The sequence below is a fragment of the Phalacrocorax carbo genome, chromosome Z (assembly GCF_963921805.1).
Source record: "Phalacrocorax carbo chromosome Z, bPhaCar2.1, whole genome shotgun sequence".
Taxonomy (NCBI): domain Eukaryota; kingdom Metazoa; phylum Chordata; class Aves; order Suliformes; family Phalacrocoracidae; genus Phalacrocorax; species Phalacrocorax carbo.
The window spans coordinates 545,415-559,674 of record NC_087548.1 but is presented as its reverse complement, the minus strand read 5'-3'; the positions used below and the strand labels follow the sequence as shown (position 1 = coordinate 559,674).

The window sequence follows — 14,260 nt, the reverse complement described above, 5'->3', positions numbered from 1 at the left end:
AAGCACTGGTAATGTCTTGGCTATGGCAATACTGTATCGAGCATGACGCCCCAAACTTCAAGAAAATAGTGGACCACTTGGAAAGGGACCAGAGGAAACAGAGGAGAAGGGGGGGTTCCTCAAAGGCCGTAGAGCCGATTTATGAAGAAACACAGAGTATTGTATTTGTGTGAAAACTCAAGAGAGATGGTAGGTTTTCAAAAACGTGCTGCAAAAGGAATTTGTTACCCACATCCACTCTGGGTAAGACAGAGAATCTTGAGCTACGATTCCAGGTTCAGATTAGACCCTTCTAATTGTCGGGGCATTTAAGCCCTGGAACAGCATTTGTAATATGAAGTCTCAGTCACTGTAACACTCTGAAAAAAATGTAGACAAAGATTTGTCAGTAACATCATGCACTTTTAAATATGAAGGGCAATGACAAAGGATTGACAAACTTGCAGTCATTTCCAGTTCTGTTATCTTTGATTTCGTAGAAAATGACCACCGTGATTTGTGGCTGTCAGTTTCAAGTAGGTATAAATAAAAGCAATAACTTTGTAGACAGGAATTTGACTAAAGAGGTTGAAGCAAGATGAAAAGGGCCAGATCAGGTGTCATGCCTTTATGGCAGGCTCTGGTCTGTGGATCTGATGTGGTTTCTGGAGCTGTCAGTCTTAACAGCCTTCCTCCATAATTTCGATAAGCACTAAATAGACGTAATGTGTGAAGGGAAATAAAATAGTGTTTTAATATTAAATTAACTGATCAAATTTCTTGAAATGTGCTTGTGATCTTTTTCAACTTTCTTCAGTTAGCATTTAATCAATGTCACCTTTCAAATCCAAGTCTGTTTTAAAACCAGCTTGGGATGCTCAAAACTTACGGGCCTTTTCCAGCTGTAGAAACATGGAAAATACTTGTGTCGTAATACAAGTGGGTTTGGTTCTTTGTGTTTACCTACAGTAGCTGTAAAAACAATTTTCTTGAAAGCTAGTGTGTTTGTTCCCAAACCTAGCAATTACAAAACTTGAAATCCGGACTACTATCTTAATATTCAGTCCATAAATCAAAGCAAAGCATGTAACAAACATATATCATTATTATTATTATTATTATTGCCCTTTCAGTGCAGGAAATGGATGGCTTAAACCTTGCCATTGCAGGGAGCATCTGGTTTGGTTTTTGGAGCATTGTCTTATTGTTGCAACATCATCATTTTGTTGTGATTCTGTTGTGTTCAGAATCTTGTGAGGAGCAGTTGTCTGGAGGCAGGGAGAGTTTCACCACGGTCCTCTATGGCCTTACCATATCACCCTCCTGGTGCTCTATAAAAGCTGTAGATGAAAAGAACTGGATTCTGTTGTATTACTGCCAAAATGTCCTTTGGTCAAAACCAAATGATCTCTTATACCGTAACTGTATCATTTTGCCTCTCTTAATGGTCCTATAACCTTTTCATTAAATCAGTGTCTAGGACATTTTTTTAAAGAGATGTTATTCCCTCCAAATTTAAATACAGACTGTCTTGTACAAGTATTACATTTTGGCTTTCTTCATGCAAAATTTCAAAAAAAGTAAACTTTGTCTGTCATTTGACAAAGTTTTTGGGTTCCTTCACCTTTCAGGCATGAAGTCTGTGTATTTCTAATATAAGTTGAATCCCAGATTCAAATAGAACATGTTCAAATAGAACATGTTTACTACTCCAGATGTTGAAACAAAAGCTGTGTAAATACACTGGATTCTGTCGTAGTTTTGCATTTTTGAATGAGTGTTTTCAACTAAACAGTGTGATGGGGGTTTTGATGCAGATGGGTGAATGCAGCCTTTTCTAACCCTGAAATACTAAGTTGTGGAAATGGTAGGGGAAAGAGCTGTAGGGAGAAAGAAACCACATAAATTCAGAGTGTGGTAACAGAGAAGTAATGATATAATTTCTTTTGTTATTTACAGATAATAAAATTACCCAGTGGGAAGACCCCAGACTGCAGAACCCGGCAATTACTGGTCCAGTAAGTACCACCATGGGGTTTTTTCCATTAAATGCTGTGACTCACATACACTTGGTATGGGCAGGATCAGGCTCTAACAGACCAGGAAGCAGGACCTCTGCCTTGCGCTGCCTTTTCCTGACGGACACGGGAGGCTCAGGTGCCAGCTTCTGTGGGTCTGCAAGAGCAGGGGGAGCTGCCACTGTGTGACAGCCTGCCAAGGTGCCCCAAAACTGATGCCTTGTCCCCACCATGCCAATGGTCGTACCACTCTGGGGGCCCTGTTCGGTTTCGCGCCGGCTAGAGTGCCCTGGGGACTCCCCAGCCTGCCAGCTGCCGGTGGACCAAAGCACTAGTGGGCCACTCAGGAGTCACCGGGACATTTGGAACTACAGTGCTGTGCACACTATTCCCAGGTCAGACAATAGGTTCGATTTGGTGGGTTTGGAGGCTTTCCTAGCAGTAGTTACCCAGCTAGGGGATTTTTCCAGTGGTACAGTATGATTCCCGCCTGGCAGCCTTTAGCATGTGAAGTTGGCTTCTGGCTCGGAGCATCTAGGAAACATTCTTCAACAGTAGATATGACAGTAAATCACAGAATGCCTCTGTTTCAGCAGGGAGGAAGAGAAGGCTCTGTCTTCAGGACAGAGGCTCTTTTGTTTGGCTGGTTTTAATTTTTTATGTTGTGTTATTTCTGAGGGAAGCACCATCCATTTGGAAGCTGCGTAGCTAAATAGTCTGAATGGTGTTTCACGCTCTGAAACACACAGAATCCCATCATTTCTCATTTGTTCCATTCTCCTCCCCCTGCAACCTGAAGCTTTCTGCACTAAGCAATGATGATGAATGTGGTTTCTGAAAGAGATCCGTTGCTGATATCCCTGGCTGAAAAATAATAAAATTAAGATTTCAGCATAGGTTTTGCTGCTGTATTTGCTGCTTATTGTGATGATGAAATAGCAGGAAAAAAAATAGTAGAGCAGTATCTTCAGCTTACTTTTGACATCCAAACAGATGAATTGTGGGGAAAAATGCAATTTTAAATAAGTTACATCTAAAATAACCTAAGTGTAAAATATTCTTCAGCTTTTTTCTTTCGCTACACTTCCTGATACTATAAACCACTTAGTGTGAAATCTTTGCATCTTATCTTTTATTCCTCCATTGTATTAAAATAGTATGTTTCTCTATTAAGCTACGTGAGGGGCATATGTCTGCTCTGAATCGTAAGTCAGAAGATCTTGGGAATTTCAGACCAAGTTCTTTGTGCTGAATCCTAGATTGTAAGGTTTTAGGGGTGTGTGTAGGAGAAATATTCATATTGACCCATTATCTGGGTCATTACTGACGGTAGAATTTTACGGAGCTGGGACACTGTGCTACTAATTTCTGAATTTCTGGATAATAAGAAGCTGTTTCCACTCAATATGGGAGAGTTGTGACTATGTGGATTCAGAGTGTAAAAAAGACAAAATTGGCTCTATCAGTTTTAAGAGATACAAAACTTACTGCAGATAAACTAAGAGATTTCAGAATATCAGCTGTAGAGCCTTAGAAAAAATAAATACATGCTTTTACTTTAATACCAAATTATCAAAACATCAACTATATGGAGTGATTCTTTGACCTTTTTAAGCTGGTTTATGCCATTTTATGATATTCTGAGTGATCAGACTTCAACCCTAAGAAGTACCAAGAATACCTTTTTATTTTAGGTAAAACCTCAGGATTTTTAAGGGTCTCAGGACACAACAGATTAACTACTGTATGGTATAATTCCAGTTGCTCTGGTTTATTAGTAAGATTAATAATAGTTACTTGTTTCAATATAATTGCTTTTGGAGTGATTTACCCATTTGTCATGCACTTAATGCTTGATATACTAATATACAGTAGGCTATATAAATTCTTAATGTTTCTTTTCCCAGAAATGTTAAGCACAGATGAGAAAGACTAACTGGGAAGTTTTGTTTCAAGATAATAAGGGTCAATCATGATCCCATTAAGTAAATAACAGTTATTTGTGTGTGTGTGTGGTTTGTTTTTTTTTTTAAAGAGAAAGCAAGATCAAATCCATTTTACAGCCATATAAGCACTAAGGATTCACCTTAATGCTTGTAATAGTATTTTTGGTGCTATGACAAAAACAAAGGACTACTTAAATTGCATTTCACATTGCATTTAGACAATGGAGACATGTTGGAAGATTATTTAAAGGCTGTAGTAAAGTCATATTACCATCAGAGTAAAATGATTTAGTTTGATTTTTTTTTTATTTTTCATGTCTCATCGTCCACAAAAGAACTCATATAGAAATATTTCCACCTCCTGCTCTCACCTCTATCCAGCCACGAATCTACTTCAAGACCAGCCCATACCTTTCCCCCCCCCCCCCCAAATCCCAGTCCTCACCCAGGAACTGAACTTGAACCAGAGCTTTGCAATTTGTGATTCAGCCTTCAGGGAACAGAGAACGTAGCTTTTGCAGTCCTGTGGAATTCAAAATCGTTCTTTTGCTCCCAAGAAATGACACTTCATTTGTTTAGCTAGCTGTTTTACCAGGTCTACTCTTTCATCCTGAAGGAACAGTAGAGCAAAGGAAAGTAGGGATGTAGTTGGAAAATACAGTCAAGGCCAGGAAGCCCTTATTTTTTTTCTTAAGGCACTTTCCAAACCCTGATTAAATTGATCTTATATTATGGTGTCAAAAAAACCATAGAATTAAGGATTCTTAATTCTCAAAAAATTAATTGTCAAAAAAGCCACAGAGAATTAAGGACTCTTACTTAAATACGTAGCAGTTATTTGTTAGGATCAGACTTGTACCTGTCATAGTATCACGTCTCCAGCCTATTCCTGCTCGTTAGTTCAATTAACAACTTTGCTATGGCCGTTCCATCTGAAGGCTGAACAGTGGTGGGTTGCAGTCCTAGGAATGGCAGTCGGGACTATGGACGGCCCTTACCTGTACTCCCGCCTGATGGCTGGTGCACTTCAGTGCTTTTGTGTCCGGTACTATGTGGTACCTTGAGCGGCTCGGCCTTTTGGGGCGTTTGTGTGCATTTCCTGTCTGGTGCTAAAGCAAAGGAGTCTGATAAAGACAAGTAAGTAGCAGAAAAGAACACTGTCGTCTTACTGACTGCTGTGATGGTCAGCGAGTGGCGTGTGGATTGACATCAGACGAGGCAGAGTGCTAGCTCAGTGTCAAATCCGTGCTTACCCATACCGTACGTTAGCAGGAAGGAGGGGCACCATGTTAACAGAAATGTCTTTCAAAACTCTGAACAACAGAGCTTATGAGAGCCTTTGGTGAACCTTGATTTGTGCGTGCCTGGAATCGTTCTGAGGGGCCTTGCAGGCATCTGGAAATCCACGTGTATGTTTGAGACCTGTGGCGTTTGTTAAGGGGTGTTTACATAGGCCAGAAACCAACTTCCAGCTCTGCTGATCAATGTAATTCTACCAACTTTCACTGTGCCTTTTTTTTTAAAAAACTTCTGAAATTGTTCTGTTATGCTGCTGTTCCTTAAAATTGTGGTCTAACTCACAAGCAGCTGCACTGAGTGAGTATTCAGATAAATATTACACAGCAACTTGTACTTGGTTCAGAAGAATATTAATTTGTCTATGAAATGCTTTCAGATTCTGGATTAAAGACATGAAGGTGTATATTTTCATCAAAGTAATTTACAAAATAGTTTTGACATGGTTTGATAACTATTAGGAATTAGGTTCATTCACATTGGGCTGAAAAGATGGTTTCTACCTGTGGACAATCCCCTGCCTAGTTAACTCTGCTGTGTAGGTATGTACTGTGTCCCGCATTTTCTAGAAGGCAAACAGTGTTTGTTGTCGATGTCAGAGCTTTACTGGAGCCCCTTAACTTGTTCCTCGGTTCATTGTAAAAACTCTTTGAATTTTGTGCCTTTTGAGTAGCACCTAACAATGCTTAGCACTTTCAGCTGTGCAAATCCGTATTCTGTGGTAACACTAGGAATTTTTAAAATTCAGTATCGTGTGGCATGCTCGTTGTTTCCTAATGGGACACATGGATGGCAGCAATACATTCCAAATTCTTTTGTCTCTGTTAAAAGTTGGTTTTGCTCTTCTCTGTTCCTAAAAGAAGAGAGGGTAAGTAGTTGATACACAGAAGAACTGGGCTGAAAATTTTCATGCCTTTTAACTCAGATTACACACTGAGAAATGGGAAAATCCTGGCTGCTGTACTTCATGCACGGTGGAGTTTATTAGGTGACCTATGGCATACATACTTGATAGCATGTCTTTAAATTTCTTTTTCGTTTAAGTAGTGTTGGAATATGAAACTGCTAAATAGCTGGAATAATCTGTATGTTTGATTCTCTCTCTGATAGGCAGTTCCATATTCCAGGGAGTTCAAACAGAAATATGACTATTTCCGGAAGAAGTTAAAGAAACCAGTGAGTAGAAACATGCTGCTTTTGTGTTGGAATCAGTTACGTCGGGGAGAAACATCAGACTGTCCCAAGCATAGATACAGAATGGTGGTGTATCTGGCTATAACGCACTTGCCAATTTTTCTTCATTGTGCTACTCCTAAAGAGGTTAAATAGGAACCCAAAAAATTAAGAAAAGTTCAAATTTGATTTCTCAGTAAAAACATTTACAATTTTACAAATTAGTGACCTGACAATGTCTTTACCTGTTTATGGATAGCTCCTTGAATTTTCACCTTGAGTTTGACCAGTGGTTGCACACAATAAGCACTTCATTTGTCAGGAAAAAGAAAACCTGAAACAGTTGTTTCAAGTCAATTTTATCAGAACAACTATACGTGGCTGTACAGCCACGTTTATCCGTCCAGTCTTCTTTCTACAAATTCTTAACTCAGCTCTTTTCTGTGTGTAGCTCCCTGGGCGTTATCTCCCTCCTGCTTAGGCAGAGCTTCTGACAGATTCTGGCAGCCAGATTCTCTCTTGTGTACATCTTTGCCCTCCAGTTGTGTGCTGTGTATGGTACTATAGCTGTTCGTGTTGTGGAACTGTTCTGGCCTTTACAGATGTGCGAGTAAAGCAGTCACATAAATCTTGTGCCATTTGTTACCATTTTAAGCTAAAATGCCCTTAAAATAGAGCATAGTAATATCAATAATTTTCTCACTTTTTTTGGTTGGTTTGTTACTTTTCTTGTTGTTTTCATTGTTTTGTCAAGTATCTTCGCAATCTGTGAAACACCATACTGGAACTTACCTAGTTCAACATATGCTATCAACCCGTAGACTTAGAGAGCACTGCAAAACAAAACCACGCAGAAACATTACACATCAGATGTCTAATCCGTAATTTAGCTGTTACCACTGGTCAGTAATTTGCCTGAAGACTTATCTATTGGCTGACAAGTATAACATAATCTCCTTTTGCATAGGCTGATATACCGAACAGATTTGAGATGAAGCTACACAGAAATAATATTTTTGAGGAGTCCTACAGAAGAATCATGTCTGTGAAGAGACCCGATGTACTAAAAGCCAGGCTCTGGATTGAATTTGAGTCTGAAAAAGGACTTGACTATGGAGGTGTGGCCAGAGAATGGTTTTTTCTCTTATCCAAGGAGATGTTTAACCCTTATTATGGTCTCTTTGAATATTCAGCAACGTAAGTGTCCATTAAAATATTTCCATTCATAAGGGATATATGTTAGGTTTTGTGTAAGAGGCAAAGTTACACTGGAAAATAGCTAGATCATCCTTCATGGTGCATCAGCATGCGCTCTTATCAGGCAAATCTCTCTGTTCTGTACTACAATTTCTTGCATTTCAGAGAATCTTTCAAATTGTCATTGAAATGTCATAAAATATTTTCATTATTAAGGTAGTACTCGGAATTGCCTTGCTTGCAGCAAAACTGCAATTTTTGAGGATACAAATAGTGACAGGAGCGATGTCAGACAAAAGACTCCTGTGCCCTCCCATTAGATTGCAGAACACCTGCCGTCCAGAATTATAGTGCTCCTTTATAATTAGCTCATAAAACAGCTTCTCATTTACGTTTCAGTAGTTACACAGCAGTGGCCTTACATAAGTTTAGATTTGTTTTTGTCCAGTTTTAAAACCTTTGAGCAATCCATTAGCATAACTGAGAGAGCAAGTCTCTTGCTCAAAGTACGTTCGGTTTAATACACTGTATGTAATTCCACATTGTGAACTTGGCTACAGTGAGAACGGATTTCTTAACTGCAGGCAGTAGTTTTGATGGTTTTATGTCAATATCAAGCTCGCTCCTTTCTCTAATACTCATTGACTAGATTGTAAGGAGATGAACAAAGACTGCCTAATGAGAGTTGTCTTGCGTTTGTGTCTCAGAAAAGACACGTCCTGCTGTTGAAGGGAGGCGCAACGTGAACAACGCTGACTAGTGCAGAATGCCTCTGTGTTAGTAGAGTTCGCTGGATAAATGTTTGGTCTGAAATGTTTCTGCTTACAGGATATAGGTCATTGTAGATGTTCTAAATATGGCGTTACTTCATTTTAGGTTCAGAAATCTAACCAGGTATTTTAAGAAATAAGAAAAAACTCAACTTTAAAAATCCCTCTTTCTTCACAGATTAAGAATATACTGCAAATTAAAAATACTGCTGTTGCACTAATGCCTTATTGCGGCACATGCTTTCACGCGAGTCTTAATGCTTCATTACCCAGTTAAAAGATCTTAGTCCTTGGGTGGCTTTTTCCAGTATCCTGGGGACCAAGCTTATTTCGGAGATGTTCTCCAATATGTGCAGTTTTAGAAGGTAGTGAGAATGCATTCTCCATCCTAGGGCAGTTGGGCAGTGGGCCTGTACTTAATTCCTCTTCAGTACCTTCAGATATTTCAAGAACTAAAAGCAACTACTGCAAAAGAGAATCCTAAAATTTTAAGCCCTGAAATTTGGCTGGAAAGAGTGAATGATCAAGCTTGGCAGAAGAGAGAACTTAGCTGAAAATCTCATTCCACTGAAGCTGATGGCAAAATTTTACCGTTTTCAGTGATGCCAGGCTTTTATCTTTGGAAGAGGTCAGCGCAGCCCTCTTATCCTTGCCGCAGGTGGAATCAAGTTATCCCACAAGCAGGAGTTTTAGTTACTTTGGTCAAATAATCATTATGGTCGTAGCCAGACAGTTTTGGTTAGGTCAGCCTACCCACAAACTGCCAGACGCTTCTGTTGGGGAGCATGGATAAATTACATTACTACGCTCTTGCAAAAATGAACAGGAAATGGCCCTAAGCTCAAATTATTTATTAACATATCTGACTATCTGGTTATTTAAAGACTTGGTTATTTAGATTGGTTTTTTTCTTTCCCCAAAAAAGGGACAACTATACACTTCAGATTAATCCTAATTCAGGTCTTTGTAATGAAGATCATCTGTCGTACTTCACATTTATTGGTCGCGTTGCTGGTCTGGCAGTATATCACGGGAAGCTATTGGATGGTGAGTTATTATGCTGTATGGCTATGCTACTCTTACTGGATTTTTATTAAATGAAATAAATCACTTCAGTAATTCATGTAGTTCAGAGTGTAGAGTTTCTGGAGACAAAGTCTGAGAGAAAGTAATGGAACTTAACTGCTGGAAATTGCATTCCTGGTGTGAATGGTGATTCAAAAATTATAGTGTCTTAATCAACAAATATGTTTCATATAAAGCTTTGCTCCTTTTTCCACTTGTGTTAAAGCTACAGAATCAGCATTGCTAAATAATCACTATCCCTAAAGGAAAATCACTCAATTTGTATCAGCCATTTCCATGCAAACCTGCAGCCAAAGCAGTTGTGTGGGTGTCAATTGCAACATATTTTGATCTGTAAAAGTATTACTGAATGATTCAATGAGAAAATATGATTTCTGCCAAACTTTGAAATCCCACAATAAGCAAGCAAACATAATAAACTGACTATATTTTATTTAGCAATATGCAGCATATTAGAAGAGGAAGTTCACTGTCCTGTTTTTCTAGCATCCTCTTTGAGGGAAGAATGGCAATTCTAAGTGGGATTAGAGTACCCTGAGCTCAGTTCCCCATCTTTTGTGTGTCTCTACCACTTTAATGGTATACAGTTATTAATGGCATAATTCTTGTAATTGAAAAATTTGACTTTCTGTGCCTAAATAAAAAAATGAGCCTGCTGTGTTAACCTGAGCTGTTGCAGCGAGTTATTTCCAGGGGGTGTCTTTCTTGCTGGCACACTCGGAAATATAATGGTGTATTATCCCTGAGCAGTCATGGCTTTATGTAAGGTGAAAATGCAGAACAGTGGAGGTAACACTCTTCCCTCTCTTCTAGGCTTCTTCATCAGACCTTTTTACAAGATGATGCTGGGGAAGCCAATAACTCTGAAAGACATGGAGTCAGTGGTAAGATAACGTTTAAACCGTATCAGTGTTAGCAATAACATGATTTTTTTTTCCTCTGGGGAAATCTATAAGAGCTAACAATTCCAGTACACTGCATGGTGGAAAACACAAGGTCATAGTTGCAACAACTTTAGAAAGATATGTATGTACTTTAATGAACAAAATTTTCCCTGCTAGACAGCTGGTCCAGTACCAGTGCACTGGCAGTGGTGAGCAGGATGGGGGAAGAGAGACATGGATAGGCCAGTAAGGAATGCAACATGTGGAATTATACCTCCAGGTTTCCCCCTGGGTCAGCTTTCTCCCTGTTACAAGGAGCACCACCGACACCCCTACAGCTTTCTTGTCATGCTGTGGAGTAGGAAGAGGGAGATGCAAGGGCTTGGTTCTGACCTGGAAACACGGGAAGTTGCCTGTAGTGCTGGAAGGAGAAAGGCTTGCCAGATGATGAACAGTTCTCTCCAAAATATACTTAATGAATGCAGCACAGCTTACGCCCTTAGATCCATTTTGGTTTTGTTCCCTGCACTTCTGCTACTTTCACACCTTCTGTGTTAGTTGTAGTCAAGTACTTTTGTGTTTGGCTCTCCCTGGGAGAAAAACAAATTGTTTTACAAGTCAGCAGTCTCTAACTTTGTATTGTAAAACAAAGGACAACAGTAAATAGGATGCGGCAGATGCCCAGTCTAGATGTGTAGTGTACCAGTATTGAAACACAGCACACTTCAGATATGTACAATAGCTACATACAAATGGTTTCCATTAAGCTAGCAGGATGATACTTGTTTCTGTCTTTTTAACCTTTTGAGGTCTGTCCAGGCTTTCCACTGCTGTGGACTTTGGAGAACGTTGGAGCTGTTACTTTTCCCCTTTCTAACGTCTTCCTCTGTTGCCAGAATAGCTTGTCTGGTAAGACTGCTCCAGATTACCTCTGCAGGGGCAGGGCTTGGTTGTCAGCCTGGCCACTCATATCCTGCTCCTTCCCAGGACTGTCTTCAACAGCAAAGTCAGTTACCCGCTAGCCCAGCACAGAGGCCAAATTACAGGGGATGAGATGGCTTGAGCCAAGTACAAGCTTAAAGGCAAGCTCAGGAGATACATATCCAGAAGGATCTTGAAAGGAAGCTCAGGCTTTTTTATTCCTACAAGTAGTTGGGAAACCTTTTCCTCTTACTCTTCGCTCTGCAATAGCTGCCCTTGGTCAAAAATATAGTCGGTATGAGAAGAATAAAATGCAGTTTATTCTTTTTGATGTTTTAGACTTCTCCAGACTTTCAGTTACTGCCATAAATGTTGGTTCAGCTGCTTAATCTCTCCTCCAGCTCCCACACTATCATAGTCATCAAAATTTGGCAGGTCATTCTTCTCTTGAAGCACACATGAGTAAATAATGTTTTAACTTTCTTTTGAAATTTATTTATTTTTGCTCTCTTGCTTGGAAATATTTAGTGATAGCTACACGTACTATTTTTTTTCTTTCTCTTTTTTTTTTTTTCGGGTCACTCTAATTATGAACCTAATACATGATGAAGATACAACTCTATCAGGAAAGTAGAGGGGTGATTTATTCAGCAAACTTCAAGGCTTTTACTAATAACAATGCAATCAGTTATTGTATAATACATTCTCAACATAATGAAGTGGTATTTAAATTGTGTTGAAAAGAATGTACAGTTTTATTGACAAGGCATTTTCTAACCAATTATTTCACACCGCTATATCTATAGTTACCAAATAGATATGTGGAGTCAATTTATTGTGTTGTATAACAATGCAATTACAAGTCAATTAAGAAAAGTTACATGAATCTAAAAATATGGCATCTAAGAAAAATACGTATGAACAAAGTAATCCATCTTACCCCGCTTTACAGTAGCTGTGCAAATAAATGAGTTCTCATCTTTGCAGTCCCTTTGGAGTTCTAGTTTTAGGTGGTTTTGTTTGTTCAATTTAAAGGTAAACTATACATTTAATGTTCACATTTTCACACTTTATTTAATTATAATCTGCTGTAGGATAGCGAATACTACAACTCTTTGAAGTGGATCCTGGAAAATGACCCAACAGAGTTGGATCTCATGTTTTGCATAGATGAGGAAAACTTTGGACAGGTATGCAAAAGTCCGTATTTTCATCTTAGTTATTGCCAAAAAGTAATTAAATACTGAGCAGTGTCTCAGGGTTGTGAGCTCGATCGGGTCTGTTGAATGTTGATGATCAGTATAGGCAGGCTGTGAATATTAGCCTCTCTTTCTGCCTGAATTGTCTGAGACTGGGGATGCCAAAGAAGGAAATGATGTTCTTGGCAGTGAGCAATGTGATGTCTTCATGAAAAGCAGTACTTGAAGCTGAGTAAAATGCTTGTGATGGGGAGTAGTAAAGGTGTTCCACAGCCCGTCTTAGAAAATAGTCTCAGCCTGAGACTGCTTGGGCTTTTATAGTTTGAAGATACTCTCAAAGGACAAAGTAAGTGGCAGAATTATGATCATCGCCCTGTTTATAGTGTCTTTTAAATAACGTGGGCAGATGATACAACAAAAACAAGCATGCCTATTTTAAAAAGGTTCACAATCTGTGGATAACTTTCTCCGTTACAAATGAAAAATGTCAGATACATGTTTAAGAACTGAGAATTGAGTAGGTGGGAATATAATTCATCAGCTGAAATCGTAACTCATTTTGTCATTGGAAGCTGTAAGAACAGCTTGTGGTACAGTTTGTCTTGGATTTACAGTCAGTCTTTGCAGAGAATCGTACTAAAACTTCAGAGATCTGTATCAGTTTCTGGATGGAAATAACTTGGGTGCACATAAATGTCTTGTACATAAGTATCTGTGTTGAATTTAATGTGAGGACTTGAAGGTAAATAAATCATTAGTTCACTTACATGAGCTTGGAATTTACTTGCCTGCCGTGACTGGGGCTTTTTTATTTAGTTACAGGCTATGGAGCTGAACCGTTTTGTAATTGTGCACACAAGTAATGGCTAAGATGTACTGATTTTGTACAATATTGGACTCAGTAATACTTACCTGTGTCTCTAAAATTAATTTGCTTATAGGTTTTTACGCCCTTTTTTAGTATCTGCACTTTGTTTAACCTTCAGACCTAGATATCTTGGCTCCAGCTGCCACTGCTATTGTGGGCTGCAGTGCCTCTTGTAAAAGCTGACTTCGAAATTTCAAAACATACGCAGACAATGTACTGTCAAGAACATTCTGATCCACTTCTCAGCGCTTACTGCTTTTTTCCTGAAGCAAGATAAGTTCATTGGTTATGCAGAAAATTAGGGAGAACATTAAAGCCACAAGATTAAAAGTTTTTGTAGCACACTGGGTTGGTTGTTGGTAGTTTTCATTATGTTCTGTTCTGTAACAACTTAGCTTGAAATCATTGATTGCTTTTCACTGCCAGCTGTCACTTCTGCTGACAGAAGTTTGTTCTCTGACTCAAAGCATAAATCAACTTGGCGATACTTTCTGCTTTTCTCCTAACTCTTTAATACCTGAAATAGCTAATTCTGGTATCGTCAGGAAGATTGATTTTTGTTTAGGTTACAATAGATGCATCTGATTCCAGAAGAGGTTAATCTTTCAGATGCCATTCTTCGGCAGGTCAGCACTGTATAGGCGAGAAGCAGATCACCTCTAAAGTGTGACACACAATTAAAAATGCTGCAGACTGTCAGGGAGTGTTTATGCTCTCAGGAAGACTTTGCAAACTGGTGCTAAAAATAGCTGCAGCTGAGGCTGACTGGTTCATTTCTCAGTGTACCTTTTTATTAAACCCCTCCCTGTGTTGGTTCTTTATATCATGGGTGCCAAGTAGTTAATGGCACTTAGGGTTTCTTCTGTCTTGAACAGAACATTTTACCATGTTCTTACAGCATGTGTGGGGCTTTCTGGGACGTT

At 39.1% G+C, this 14,260-nt stretch overlaps 1 protein-coding gene across 11 annotated transcripts in view; it reads left to right on the top strand.

Annotated features, from left to right (window-relative positions):
- The window catches only part of NEDD4L (NEDD4 like E3 ubiquitin protein ligase), a 198,622-nt gene that overhangs the window by 168,832 nt on the left and 15,530 nt on the right, over positions 1-14,260 (top strand). For all 11 annotated transcript variants that reach the window (XM_064438503.1, XM_064438502.1, XM_064438505.1 and 8 more), the window contains 6 exons: positions 1,939-1,997; positions 6,350-6,415; positions 7,380-7,609; positions 9,305-9,426; positions 10,279-10,349; positions 12,365-12,460. In XM_064438503.1, coding sequence (XP_064294573.1) covers positions 1,939-1,997; positions 6,350-6,415; positions 7,380-7,609; positions 9,305-9,426; positions 10,279-10,349; positions 12,365-12,460 — 644 coding nt within the window. The remainder of the gene's footprint in view (positions 1-1,938; positions 1,998-6,349; positions 6,416-7,379; positions 7,610-9,304; positions 9,427-10,278; positions 10,350-12,364; positions 12,461-14,260) is intronic.